Source organism: Gopherus evgoodei, chromosome 5 (genome assembly GCF_007399415.2).
Source record: "Gopherus evgoodei ecotype Sinaloan lineage chromosome 5, rGopEvg1_v1.p, whole genome shotgun sequence".
NCBI lineage: Eukaryota > Metazoa > Chordata > Testudines > Testudinidae > Gopherus > Gopherus evgoodei.
In genome coordinates, this window is record NC_044326.1 from 79297306 (window position 1) to 79312858 (window position 15553).

General features: G+C 41.3%; 1 protein-coding gene across 1 annotated transcript in view; it reads right to left on the reverse strand.

Annotated features, from left to right (window-relative positions):
• The window catches only part of RAPGEF2 (Rap guanine nucleotide exchange factor 2), a 330483-nt gene that overhangs the window by 58924 nt on the left and 256006 nt on the right, over window positions 1-15553 (reverse strand). Inside the window, 1 exon segment of the mRNA XM_030563572.1 lies at window positions 871-1048. Coding sequence (XP_030419432.1) covers window positions 871-1048 — 178 coding nt within the window.

Sequence of the window (15553 nt, forward strand, 5' to 3'; positions counted from 1 at the left end):
TCATCAATAGCACATTTATTTCCCCTTTTTTCTCGTATCCACCCTCTTTTTTCTTAAACAAGCATCTGTAATATATTAACTTGTAGGGTTGCCAGGTGTCCAGTTTTTGACCAGACTGTCCGACTGAAAAGGGACCTGTACAGTGTATGGTCAGATATACCGATCAGTCTGGTTATCGTGGGGGATTGGGAGAGGCACTTGGTTATCAACCCATGCCAGCCCCTGCTCAGGCGGGGCTACTTCCTACCTGCATCTCATGGGCAGACAGGCTGCATTTCAGGCTGCAGCCCCTATCTTAGGAGAAAGCAGGTATGGGGTCTTGGGGGAATAGCTGGAGCGGCATGTGTGTCTCCAGTTTTCAGACATTACAAAGTTGGCAACCCTATACTTGGGAACCAAAAGCTTAAAAAATTCTAACAACAAATTCAAGAAGTCCATTTGTACGGTGGAAGAGGAGTATCTTAAATCATATCTTGCTATTTTCAAAACCTTGCATTACAGCTGAATATTTGCTTCTCTTTTAGGTTAATAGCATATTTTTGTGACATTAATTTTCAACCTAAAAATCTATATTATGTCAGTGGAGTATCTAGTTTAAAATTAAATTGAGTCGCTTCATTAACTTTGTTTTCAATTTATCTGCTGTTATTGTTAGCATGATTATTTATTCTAGTTATCCAAATGTAACCTGAAAATCAGTCATTTGGTATTTTAAACAGTTAATTATTTCACATGAAGTTAGATATTTGTTACATGGATTCATTCTACTAAGTTTGGGACTGAGAAACAAGTTAGAAAACGTTAAATAATATTAGAGTGTGCTGAGGTGCAATTTCCCACTCCCTCCTGCTAGTTTTCATGCTAACTTACCAATGTCATCATCTGTCCTGTCTATTGGGTCTTTCTCCAGGCAGTCTCTAACAATATCCCTGCTCATCAGAGGGTCTGATGCCCTCTCAATGTCTTCATCATCATCATCATCCTCAGAATCCACTGCAGTCTCCGGTAACCCACTCAGATCCATATCACCAGCCTCACTTTCCGTGGCCTAAATACACACACAGATAATTCAAATTTAAACATTCAGATGTGTCCTCAAAAGCCATTCTTTTCCACTTAAAATATGTAAATGAAGTGAATTTTACTTTGCTTTGTGAAAGATCAACAAGTCAATTTGACCTACCACTTTTTGTTCTGATTTTTTCCTTCACTGTATTTCTAAAAAAGGAAGGCAGTAATTTTTTGAAACAGAATGTCTTTGGTAAGATTTAGGATTGGTCTGAATAAAGTAGACATTTATATAAACATGTTATGTGCCTTTTTAGGAAGCAGGTCTAAGGAGAAGAAGAGGACAGTTTAAATTCACAAGGTCAAGTCTTTACAAAATGACTAAAAATGTAAGTTGTTAAATAAAATTTTATTAGAGATCTCCAAAAATTAGTGTTCGCAGGAACCTCTCAATATGGTATAACTAATACTGTCATTAGTTCACAGAGAATATTGGTATCAATCAGTACTATAAAAATACCACTAAAGACTAAAATGGCTACTGTCTGTCTACATAAAAACTGCGTAAAAAAGCTCAGCTATGAAGTGGTAAGCTAAGATTTTTATTTATTTACAAGTATAAAGGCATACGAATTTACAGATGCGGAAAACATGTGAAGTCAGTGCTGGAGCACCACAGAGGAAATACGCAGAATATCTGCCAAATTTAATCTGCTTTAGATCCTATGACAATGAACAAAAATCCAGCCAACACACAGCTCGAGGTCATTAGTATATTACCTAGAGGTATATACATTTTAATTATTCAATTTTAAGACCAAACATTTAATAAATCCCATAAACATATTTGCCTGCCATTTCAGATTGAGCTGCATTTTTCTCAGAACTTAATGCCACAGCAGCTGCTAACCCTTGCTTACTGTGATTTTTTTTTTTTTTTTAAGAAACATAAGCTGCTAATGAGAATATTCTAAACCACTGCTTCCCAAATCAGCACTCTCCGCCCCAAAGGAGTGTCAAATTCAGAGATTCTGGAGGTCAACAGCACAGCCAAATGCATTTAAAAGAAAAAAAAAAAGAATCTGGACACCGCAGACTTTACATTTGCGATTCTCAAAAACCATCTCTTGTGCAAACGGGCTTTACGTTGAAAAGAACTGAAGCTGTTCTCCAAAAACAGCAAGAGGGAAGATAGCACATGCCTGCCAAAGACATAAGTTTGTATGTCTTTATAGCATCCTCACATTTACGTTTATGTGGGTTTTTTTTACTATTTAATACAAACAATATCGTCTTTGATAAAATATAAAGTAAAATAAAATCATTTTTACTTCATTTCCCTCTCTTCTCATTAAAAAAAATAATAATCAGTCTTGGCTTAGTGAGACTGCTGAGTATAAACCAACGGTACATTTTAAAATGGCAGCCAGGTGGCTCAACAGCTTGTTACACAACTCTGTAAGAACCTCTGATTCTGAAAGTGTCAATGTTGGTTACTGAGCCACTGACTAATTAATTGGTCTGATTTGCAAATCGTGATATTGCTAGCAATTGTCATTCCCACTTGTCAGGGCAAGGTTATGTTTTTCAAAAAGCATCATAGTTGACATGGATGCTAAATTTCAGTTAACCCCATTATACTAAAAAAGAGAAACAGGAAATATTTTGCTACAATTTGATTATTTAAAACCCCTAATATCACTGTAATAATAAAAAAGCAACTGATTTTTGAGGGATCACATGGTGCTCCAGCCAAGGGAACAGTGAATAACAGAGGACTGTCATTTAATTCACGGGTGGGCAAACTGCGACCCAGGGACCCCATCTGGCCCCCCAGACATTGTAATCCAGCCCTCAAGCTCTCACTGGGGAGTGGGGTCTGGGGTTTGCCTCAATCCGCATGGCTCCCGGAAGCAGCAGCATGTGCCCCCTCTGGCTCCTATGTGTAGGGGCAACCAGGAGGCTCCGCACGCTACCCCCACCCCAAGCACTACCTCTGCAGCTCCCATTTGCCGCACAGGGAGTGCGCAGAGCTGCCTGGCTGTGCCTCCATGTAGGAACCAGAGGAAAGACATGCTGCTGCTTCTGGGAGCTGCTTGAGGTAATCCCTGCCCGGATCCTGCACCCTTGATACCCTCCTATGCCTCAACCTCCTGCCTCAGCCCTGAGCCAGCTGCCACCCTCCGAACCCCTCAGTCCCAGCCTGGAGCATGCTCCTGCACCCCTCATCCCTAGCCCCAACCCCAGAGCCCATACCCTCAGCCGGAGTCCTCCCCCTCACACTCTAACTTCCAATTTTGTGGGCATTCATGGCCCGCCATACAATTTCCATCCAGATGTGGGCCTCGGGCCAAAAAGTTTGCCCACCCCTGATTTAATTCTTTTGCTGTCTTAAGACTGTATTTTAAAAAATAGCAGTTTTTCCTGCTTTTTTCTTAGCTAAAACTATTGTGATGGACATAAATCTCTCAGGCCATGATATCCCCTTTTTACTGGAGAATTCTGTCATCCTCTGGAGGATTGTGAATATGACACCATTTGTGGCTGACAGCCTACTGGGGAGGGTTAGGATGATCAAATTCAATTTTTAAGACTCAATAACACTGTGCTCAATTAGCAGCTGGAAGATTTGCAACTCAGATTTGAGCTACGTCACAATCCCACTCCTCAAATAGAGGGTAATAAGGACCTGGTATTTCTAATATAAAAACAAGCAGGGAAGTGAGGTCATAATTTTCATAAACCACAAAGGAACTGTAAAGTGATTACTTAAAATTATATTTCTTCTCTTAGTAATCCTACTGATATTTGTCTTCTTAGGTTAGTCAGACAACAGGTTGGTTCTGTTCTCCGAAAAACAGGTGTTTACTGAATATTACAATTTAGCTGAAGTGAAGAAGTTAGATAACAGGAACAGTCTTTTTTTTTTTTTTTTTTTTTTTTGCAGAGTGTCATCAGTACATGGAATAAATCACAGTAGTCATTAAGGAACTGAAATTTACTATAATATAGGAAGACACTGAAAAACTGGATTTTTAGCTTTCCAAAGAGGCATAATGGATTCATTTCCAATCCTGGTGGTATAAGGCCTACAAGGAAAGTAATTGTGATTACCACCTTGAATACCCCCTTTGAAGGAAAGTTACTTACCTTATTGTAAGTGGAGTTCAAGATGTGTAGTCCTTGTGGGGGTACACAGGAACTCTAAGCACCTGAGACTGAGAAGTTATTGCAAGCCATTTCTACTGGACCACACCCGCGCACTCACTATCCTTGTGCTCCACATCGAGAGTATCAGCGGCAGGGCTGACTAAAAGCCTCTCCAATTCCTTCTCTACCACAAATCTTGTCATGATCCAAAGCAGACAGAAGAAGGTTGGGTAGCTGAATGCAGACAGGGACCATATATCTGGAAGAACTCCAGTTATAATAAGGCAAGTAACTTCCCTTTCTTCCATGAGTATTGTTTCCTATGTATATTCCACTGTGGGTGACTCACAACAAGCACTCAGGAGAGGAAGGCATGATAATGAAGTTTATAGAGTTGCTTTAGAACCGCTTCCCCAAAGGATGTGTCAGTGAAGTAGTCCTGGGCCAAGACATAACGTCTCATGTATGTGTGGCTCGAACTCCACATAGTGGCCCTGTAAATATCAAGCACGGACACCTCTTGAAGTGATGCTAAATGAGGCTGCATGGAGCCTTCAAGAGTGAGCCCTTATCCCATGAGGAGGAGGAAGTTGTGCAACTAAGGGGGTAAGACAAAGACTCTGAGGGGATATAGCTTGTCCTCACACTCATTCTGCTTTTGCAACCAATAGTCTGGGAGATTTCCTGATCTGTTTCATTCTCTGCAGGTAAAATGCCAATACTCATGTTGAGGGAATGAAATCTCTACTTGCTAGAGGCATGGGGCTTCAGGAAAAACACAGATATGTGAATTAACTGATTTTTGTGAAATTCCTGAACTATTTTAGGAGTGAATTTTGGGCTTAGGTGTAACAAGACTTTGTTCTTGTGGAATATTGTGTATAATGGATTGGCCATTAGGTCCTCATGTTCACCTACCCTTCTGGGCAAGGTGATCGCAATGATGAACATGACCTTCACTGACAAGTGAGACACAGAACACATACCTAATGGTTCAAAGGGTGGCCTAGAGTGCTGAAAACACGAAGTTAAGATCTCCATGAGGGTTGTCTCCCTCCCCAAGCAGCAAGGTTTTGATCAGACCCTTCAAAACCTGGATTTACTGGATGAGTAAAGATCAAGTAACCATCTGTTAGCAGGTGACAAACACTGATTGGCCAGATGTGAATCCATAGCAGGCTATGGGAAAGGCCTGTCACCTTGAGAGCAAGGAGATAATCCAAAATAGCAGACTTATCCATTGTTTTTGGTGACAACGTTTTGCTAGATCCAGACAGAAAAATGTATCCATTTGGCTAACGAATATTTCCTGGTGAAGTCCTTTCTGTCATTAAGAATGGCCTGCACAGCATGAACGTTTTTAGTGTGATGCCCATCCAAATACCAAGCCATGAGATGAAGAGACTCTGGGTTGGGATCCTGGCCTTGCCATTCTCCTCGGTCAGAGATTCAGGAAGGAATGAATGCTGATGGGCAAATGGGTTGACATTTGTCAGGAACATGGAAAAGCAGAACTATCTAGGCCATTTGGAGGTGATGAAGATAACTCATATTCTGTCTGTCCAATCCTCCATAGAATCGGAGAGAGCTGTACGATGGGAGGAAAGGCATAGTTCAAGGAGAGCACCCCCTCTGGAATACTGTCATTGAACTCCTCTGGAGCAGTATATGTTGCACTAGCTGTTTGCTTAGCAGGCAACAGGTTCCAAGCGGGGGTTCCCCGCTGAGTGAAGATGGTATCCACTACTGAACTGTGTAATTCCCACTTCTGGCAAAAAGCCTGCTGAGGCTGTGTTATAAACAGATGGTTAATGGTTAATGTCTCGTTTACCTGTAAAGGGTTAAGAAGCTCAATGAACCTGGCTGACACTTGACCAGAGGACCAATAGGGGGACAAGATACTTACAAATCTTGGTGGAGGAAAGTCTTTGTTTGTGCTTTTTGTTTTGGTTCATTGTTCGCTCTTGGGACTGAGAGGAATGGGACATCATTCCAGGTTCTCCAATATTTCTGAATCAGTCTTTCATGTTTCAAGATTGTAAGTAATAGCCAGGCAAGGCGGATTAGTCTTATGTTTGTTTTCTTAACTTGTAAATGTGTCTTTTTGCTGGAAGGATTTTTACCTCTGTTGCTGTAACTTTGACTCTCAGGCTGGGGGCAGGGGGAGTCCCTCTAGTCTATATGAATCTGAGTACCCTGTAAAGTATTTCCATCCTGATTTACAGAGATAATTTTTACCTTTTTCTTTCTTTAAATAAAAGCTTCTTTTTAAGAACCTGATTGATTTTTCCTTGTTTTAGAATCCAGGGAGTGAGTCTAAACTCACAGGGATTGGTGGGGGGAAAGGAGGGGGGATGATTAATTCCTCCTTGTTTTAAGATCCAAAAAGTTTGGATCCGTGTGAAGCTTCCCAAGGCAACCCAGGGAGGGGAGAGTCTGGGGGGAAAAGGAGGGGGAATGGTTAAATTCTCCTTGTTTTAACACCCAAGGGGTTTGGGTCTTGGATTTCCCAGGAAGGTTTTGGGGGACAGAAGTGTGCCAGACACAAACTTCTGGCTGGTGGCAGCGTACTAGATTTGAGTTAGTAATTAAGCTTAAAACTGATAATGCAGGTCTCCACTTCTTGAACCCTAAAGTTCAACGTGGGGAAAAAAACCTTGACAGGCTGTCTGCCAATGAGTTTTGGGCAACCCCAAAAGTTAGACCTGCACACAGGGTGAAGCGTTTCTGGATATACCAGTTTCATAAATAGACCACTTCCTATACACAGTGGAGGGATCTCACTCCTCCCTGCTTGTTTATATAGAAAATGATGCTATATTGTCCAATATTATCAGGTCATGCTGGGAGCATATGAGGGTAGGAAAACTTTGAGGCTCTTTCAAACTGTTCTCAGTTCCAGAAGACCTATGTGCTTTCTGGCTTTGTGAGGTCTTAGAGTACCTTGCACTGTATAATTGTCTACGTGGGCTCCCCAGCCTATACAGAGTTCATCTTATCATCTGTCGAGCCCGGGGGAAAGAAATGGAACTCCCACATACACAAGTCCAGGTCCCTCTACCACGTCAGTAAGGCCTTGACCTTGAGGGGATTGTTCCTATGCTGTTCATGCTGTGCTTGCTCCATGTATATAGTGTTTGGATCCAAGCCTGCAGGCCATGAACTTGGGTCTGGTGAAATGGCATCATAGAAGTATATCACATCATATGCCCAAGAGAGGCAGGACTGAGATTTGAGGTGGTCACTGCTGGTGTGACAGAGGCTGTGTGTAACTATATCTCCAGAGCGCCCTTTGTGTGAAATTTGTCCTTGGGAGAGATACACCTTCATCCTGGTCAAATCTAAGGTTGTTCGTATAAAATTCTATGGTCTGAGCAGCAGTCCAGTTAGACGTCTCTATGGTTGCCCAGGATCCCAGATATGGTAGATGGTGGAGCTGCCCTCATCTGATCTGAGCAAGAACTCTGCTCTTTACAAGGACAAAGTACTACTTTTCTTCCCTCTTGGGGTAGGAGCATAGGTAGCCAGTGTGAGCCATACAGCCACTGACAGATCTAATTTGGTTTCATTTACCGAGCTGGATCCCTTAGCCTGTAGGATATCCAGGTGCTTATGCTGAGAATCTTGGACCTCCTCTAAGAAGATCTGGAGCTATTCCTGCTTAACAGCTCCTGAAAATTGTCTACAGGGGAGATGGTGAGGCTGGAGCAAGTGCCTCATCAGATGATAAGGATGATACCCTGGTTGGTACTGGAGGATTCAGCTTATCTTCCTCTCCTTCCATAGGCTCAAGAGGCAGTCCCTAGTTAAAACTCTGGAGGAGAGCAGTGGTAAGACTCCTTGCTGGATCACACAGATTCCAGATAGCATGCATAAATGGCACATGGGACCCAATAAGGCCAGTATGATGGGTCAAAAGTAGGTTGTGGTGGTCTCCAAAGCATTGGGTACCATCAGTCCGAGGAGGTGGTCACTGCTGGTGTGACAGAGGCTGGTTCCAGGAGACCCTGATGTCCTCTTTAGGTTGATCTCTCTAGGTGGAGGTGAAGCTGGTTCCTCTGGTAAGTCCAATTCTCCTGACAATTAAAGGTTGGCTCAAGTTACATTAGCAGGGCTGTGGTCCCCATGAGGGGAAACTGTGGCCAGTTCCAGAAAGGAAGATAGAATTCTTCAGAGTACTTGATTTCCCCTGGTGTTAGTTTCTCCTTAGTGAGTATCAGTCCCAATACAAGAGGAGATGAACATATCCTCTGGAGTGGTGTAAGTCACTGGCCTCTTCGGAGGCTGTATCTTGTCACTCCGTACTGCCAGGCAGATTTAGATGTCGGTTCCTTATGGAGCAGTGACAGTACCATCATGAATGAGTCTCAACCTGGTGTTTTTTGACAGCATCAGCAGTTCCCAATTCTTCAGGAACCAGTGTTTAATTTTAGTTAGTACCATAGTTGGTGTTGAAGGTGATGCAGAGACCGGTTCCAAAGGAACCTTGTTTCTAGGTGCCTTCTAATCACACCCATAAGGATTAGGAGGACCTCCTAATCCTTCTCTCTTGGGTGCGAAGGCTCACCCAGCCTGGACAAGATCAGGGATGGATCTCTTGTCTTAGAAGGTCTTGGAAGGGATCTGCTTTTTTGTTTGTGAGAATATCCCTACTCATGAGAGGGCCCATATGAAAGTTTTTTCCTTCTGCTAGCTTTCTGCGCTGGAGTCAGCCACAGTACTAGGGGGCACGTGCCTTAATGATTCTAGGTGAGGTATGGGGGCGGCCTCCCCAGTCTGGGTCTGACTGACATGCAACTGTGTGCTCAGTAAGGTGCTTCTGAAGGCAAAGTTCTGCCACATTTATCAGGGAAAACAGCAGCAGATATTGCACTTTAGCCAAGATAGGAGCTTCTCTGAGGCAACAGAGCAGTGGTCCCCAAACTTTTTACCTCATGCCTCACCATGAGTCCTGTCTGCACCCACTGCCCTGGGCTGGGCTTGGGAGTGGGGCTATGGCTTCAGAAGGTGGCGGGGGGGCACAGATAGGGGTAAGGGAACCACGACTGGGGCCACAGCAGATACTGGGATCGGCCACCAGGGCCCTGGGTCAGCTGCCAGGGCCAGCAGCCAAGTCTGGGGCCAGGAGCTGGGTGGCACTCCCTTTCTGCCCCACGGGGGGCTGGCCTGGGCCCCAATCCCCCCCTTAAAATGTTCTACTACACACCCCACATTTTGGGGGACTTCTGCAATGAGGCACTGACTGAAAAGGAGGAGACGATAGTTTTTGAAGCCTGTATCCTAAGTATAATTTAAATTTCATGCTGGAAGACAGGCAGGTTTCCCACTGTAATGGATTCTAACACTGACTAACTGGGGAACTATCAAACACTAACAAAAAAACCTCCATAGAATAGAAAACTGAACATTTACAAGAAGAAAGGATCAACTCTGGATACTGGAGAATTCCAATGAGGACATGTAGCGATCAGAAGTACCTGGAGAGGTAGTTCACCCCGCTCCTTATACCTTCGGTGTGGAGCATGAGGAGAGCAGGGGCACTGGCACGAACCAATAGAAACTGCTTGCAAGAATTCCGTGATCTCAGGAGCATGGACCACATGCATACCCCATAGCAGAATATACATAGGGACCAGCACTCTAAGAAGAAACACACACACACCCCAATTCTGACATTTTAGCAGGTGCTCTCATGAAATCAATTAGAACTAGAAAACACTCATTCATACCATCTGATAATAAACCATCTTATAAGGATACAGGTCATTAATCTCTAATATTAGCAGTTCATAAGATCCACTCAAATTCATGTCACACTAAAGAAATCAAACACAAGAGCAATCAGCTCTTTAAAAAAAAAAAATCATTCTACCAGTCAGGGCAGAAATATTTTTGCTGACCACTGCAACACTTTGAGAAATAGTAATTTCCTCCAGGCCACCCCCAATACAAGAATCCTACTCTGGTGACCAAAAAGAAAAAACTCAAGATCAACCATTTAATCTTTTTTTTTTTTTTTTTTTAAGTCTCTACAAAAGTACCTAAAATTAACTGCTCCAAATAGGGAGCTTCAAAGACAGTTTCAGACATCTTTTTATCTGAAAATAGACGTTTGACAGAACAGTAAATATTTACTCATCTCAAGCAGTCCAAGACATTACCAGGTTGGCCACATCCAAATGCTTCCTTTTGGAGAGGTATACTAATTAAAACTGAAGAATTGCCTGAAGAATTTTTCAGGACTGAATTTAAATGTAACTTCACAACATACCTCATTAGTGCGTGCTTCTAGATATCAAAGAATCTGCAACCAGATGCAACATAAAATGTATCTGTGAAAGCAGGTTTTAAAAACTTAATTAATCTCTTCAACAGCTGAAATCAAGGGTGGATGAATGTACAATATCCCCATAAGGAACAGAGCAGCAGGCCTTAATTTATTAGCTGCGATCACCACAAATTAGAAACTTGACACTGATTTTTAGAATCAGTGCAGCTCTTAACTTTGTTTTAAAAAGTAAATGTAATATATAGGGTAAGTATTGTCACCTGTTTTCTGTAATGGAAACTGCTGGATGCCCTTGTATGGTGATATTACAAACCTGATCTCTCACCTGTGTATGACAGAAGTAGCTCCACCTGAGTCAATGGACAGAACCAGACCCAGTAGCTTTTATAAGATCTAAATAACAAAATCTATAATTTATTTATTTAACTAAATTCTGAAATCTCTGGCGTGTTTACTTTCAACTATGCCATACTATATGTGAATCCTATAAAAGAGGTTGCACTTATTAACAAGGTCAGATTACTGTTCAATATTCTTTATGTAAAATAAGCTTGCCATGCGACAACACTGCTAAAATGTCCATCTTGTAACCCACTGTAAATTAGAAAACAAACTAAATTTCAGACTAAGGGGGAACCTGACAATAGTCTTCAGACATGGTAAGGGCTGGTATAAAGAGGATGATGATCAATTGTTATCTATGTCCACTGAAGGGAGGACAAGCAGTAATGGGCTTAATCTGTAGCAAGGGAGATTCAGGTTAGATATTAGGAAAAACTTTTTAACTAGGGTAGTTGAAGGTGCTTGTGTAATCCCTGCCAGTGAAGGCTACAAGAACAGGCTAGATACACATTGGTCAGGGATGGTCTAGTTTTACTTGGTTCTGCCACAACACAGGGGGCTGGAATACATGAACTTTCAAAGTCTCTTCCAGCCCTACATTTCTATGACTCTAAGATATTTAGGCCAGGGACTGTCTTCTACTGTGTGCTTGACAGTATAATAATATTCCTGATTTGATGACTCAGACACAGTAATAACTGTGATCTAGCTAAGAACAAAGGGCAATTCACAAATACAAATTTAACCAACTATATTTTGTAGAAGTAGCAAAAGTACTATTTTATCCTAGAATGTAAATATCTATCAGATTTTTTAAAAACAACAAAAAATACCAAAAGCAACCGATTAAGTGTAATTAAATAATTTCTCCAAAAAATGATAAGACAAAAATATAATAACTAATTTAAATAATTCCATATAAACAATAAGCACTCAAAGTGGGAAGAATTTTAGTTTTCCCTCAGAACACACCTAACAAGTTTGCACATGCCAAAACATATATTAATTTACTGTCAAAATACAGTTGTGTATTTTGGTCTCCTTGCTAGAGCCACTCCAGAATTTCTTCAAAACTACACTGCAGACAATGTAAAGTCCTTCAAACTAAGAGGATTCAGTTTGACATTACAGGCATATTAAAATCTTTCAATTGATCTGTTTCCAGATTTGTCTCTTCATGAATGCGTTATGAAGTCAGGGGAGTGCCTGTGTGTGTGTACATGAAGATGTGACATGGCAGTGGCAGGTTTTCCCATGTGTTGTAGGGGAAACACTTGGACTGGTCCCTATGAGTATGTCTATACAGCAAAGAAAAACCCACAGCTGGCTTATGCCAGCCAACTTGGGCTCCCAGGGCTCAGGCTGCGGGGCTGTTTCATTGCTGTATAGAATTTCGGGGTCAGGCTGGAGCCCGAGACCTGACCCCAGACGTCTACACAGCAATGATACAGCCCCACAGCCTGAGCCAAAGTCAGCTGGCATAGGCCAGCCACAGGTTTTTCTTTGCTATGTAGACATACCCAGCAGTTTCTTTCTAAAATCTACTGATTTCTGTCAAGGCCTAAAAAATCCAGAAGGCACCATGCAGATATCATATAATATATGCTAGACTTCCAAGATGCTCATGATCAAACTCAACAGAAGCAAATGAATTCTGTAAGCATGTTGTCCTCTCTGACTAAAGACCTGGGAATTTTGAAAAATAAATTAGCTTTCTAAATACATTAAAAGCAGGCTACAATTTGTTTCATAACAGAAACCTGGTTACAACCTAAACTGTTAAGTGAACAGTGCTTCTCCATAATCTAAGGTTTCTAGACAAAGCCGTTTTAAAGATACATCTTTCCAGAGAAAAGTAGACTTTTCCAAAAGTGAAAAGTCCTTTCCCATCCACCACAAAACAGTTCCATATCTCAGGAAGCTCTGCCCAATGAACCTTAAATAAAAAAAGAAAAAATTCAGCTGTGATGCAATCACTCATGACAAATTTAGAAAGAGAGGAAATCTGGGGTCTGGAGGACCTCCCAGATAAGTGGGAAGCAAGGAGGACATACAGGTAAACTCTCCTGTCCAGTGAACTAAGGAGCCATCATAAACCCAAGCATTTAGGTTGGGGCACCTCCTCAATAGCTCTGCAGAAAGTGATTGGACTGTGATGCAAGCAGGCCCAAAAGGGGAAAGTTGATGCACGAAACAAGACTCTGAAATGATGAAAGACTTTCCCACTGAATAACTATTCCCCTGGATAAAGAATGGATTTGCTCAACAGTCAGCCTGGGGCACAGAAAGCTTTCACAGATGAGATGTTCTTCTTGGATACTTGGGAAAGAAGAGATGACTCCAGCAACAGGGCTTTGCACTTTGTTCAGTCTAGTTTGTTGAGACAGACAACCATCACTGGGTTGTCTGCTCTCATAAAAGTGAGGTGGTCTTTTAAGAACTTCTCAAGGAACAGAAGGGTTAGCAGGATTGCCTGCAGCTCCAAGATAGCTTTGTACATCCTTAGTTCAAAGGAAGACCCTTGTCCCAAGCTTCAGGTGCGCCCTCATTCCAGGAGACTGGCAACAGCTAGATGAAAATCAAAAAGATCTTGAAGGGATGACCCTTCAGGGTGTGCTTTTTGAGCTCCACCAAGAGTTTCTCTTCTGGACCACCTGGTTGGAAAGCTACAATATCTAATGTATTACTATGAAGTTCACTCCATATATATCATCTAAACAATACATGTATGTCATATGTGGATTATACAGTGTTGTAACCATGTTGGTACCAGGATATTACAGGGACAAGGTGGGTGAGGTAATATCTTTTACTGGACCAACTTCTGTTGGTGAGACAGAGAAGATTTTGAGCTTACACAGAGCTTCTTCAGAGAAGATCTCTATGCAAGCTTGAATAAAAGATATTACCATGCCCACTTTCTCTTTCTAGTATGTGAATTATGGCTATCAAAAAAATTTTTCTCCATGAGTAGCTGAGGATAATGTGAATGATGCTGCAACACCATGAAGCTGACAGAAATCTAAATTTTCAGTCCACTCAATAAGTCATACTGACCAATTATGTAATCATTTAAGCAACTAATATCTGTTATAGGAGTGAGTTTGTTTTTAGCTGTATTCTTACTTCAGATTCTAAAAGAACATGCTCCAGGAAGACTAGTCTTACCCTCCAGCTATCTGACAATTTGCTTTTTGAGGTAGCACAACATACTATTCACTAACACCAGGTGCATGTCACACTACAATGCTGACTGCCAAAGGCTGATCTGTTTTATTAAGGCCTGAAAGTGATAGTGTGTTTTGTACTTGTATACTACAGAAGCAGGGTTTGCAAAGAGATGGGTTACACTAGTTACCTTGACTTAACAGATTTTAAGACTTTTGGTTCTTTTTTTGAAGAGCATTTTTTGGTGGTGGAGTGCATTTCTTTTTTTCCTCTAATAATCATAATAGTAAGAAACAAGCTCGCATCTTGAAAACTACCAAGGGATGTGTGTATCCTGGGAGGGTCACAAAAAGGATGTAAGCAGTTTCCTTTGCTGTTCCAGACAATCTGGAGCAGACGCAAGAGGGCATGTCAAGCTAACAGGAAGCTGTGCAATCTGATTGCAGGATAAGGGAAAGAAAGGCTGCCAAGAGAAAGACTCTAAAAACAGTTTTCCACCTTTTCAAACAGGGGGAGGGGAGAAAACAACACAGCACCCTTATAGGTTCAAGTTTCTTGATTTCCAAACTTGGCTTGTCAGCTGGCAGCATAAACCACAGGTGTAGATAAAGGAAGCAGTTATTGCATGTGAGAAGCAGTAGTGACAGGCAGTTTTCCAAAGTCAGCACAAGACAGAAGTGGGTATTATGGTATGTATAGGCTCATGTGTGTGCCAAGAACAATCTCTTAACATCCAGTTTCCCCTCCCTCCCCAAAAAGTAACATTAAATAGTATGGCACTTTATAAACCTGCTTCCTGAACTAAGGTATAAAACAACATTAAGAAGTCTTATTCAAAGCACCTCAATGATCTCTATCTCAGACGGAGTCGGAGAAAAGATTACATATAATCATCCTGGCAAGTAATACTTGTCTTAAATGAATTTATCTTTCATGTGCAGCACTTGACATATCAATTTAGTCATGACATTAATACTGAAACAGGAATATTCTAAGATCAATGCTGAAAGCATCTGATGATTCAGCTTCATGATTTATTCAAATTAAAAAGATCTACAAATCTATTTTCATTACAAACAGCAGCTTTTGAGGCCCCACCACCACCACCTTGTATTTGCTATGAAGCAAATACAGAGCTACAATTAACTGAGAAAATGTGTGACACCATACACTCAGATTTGCAGCAAAGGGTTAGTTAATAATTTACTTCACAATTAAACAAAAGGGAAACATTTTTATTGATTTTTATTACCCATTTGAAACAGAAGGCCTCTTTAACCCAACAATCTTGCTAAGAAGTTCTTTACAGCATTATCTATTCTAGAAAATGTATACATGTCCATTTTAAAGACAAACACCATGATACGAGATCAAACCAGAGCAAACAATATTGATAACCTAATGCCCAGTATATGATCAAAACCAAGATACAGTAACAAAGTTTATGTAAGTATAAGTTTTAGTTTACAATATTTTGTTTTTAAATAAAAAATGAGGGAGAGGATAAAAGTGAAGGTAATAGTCTGTACTTATGAGAGACTAATTGTGCTAGTGTCTCAGTTCTAACCAGTATTTTTCATGGATTATTGAGTCTGA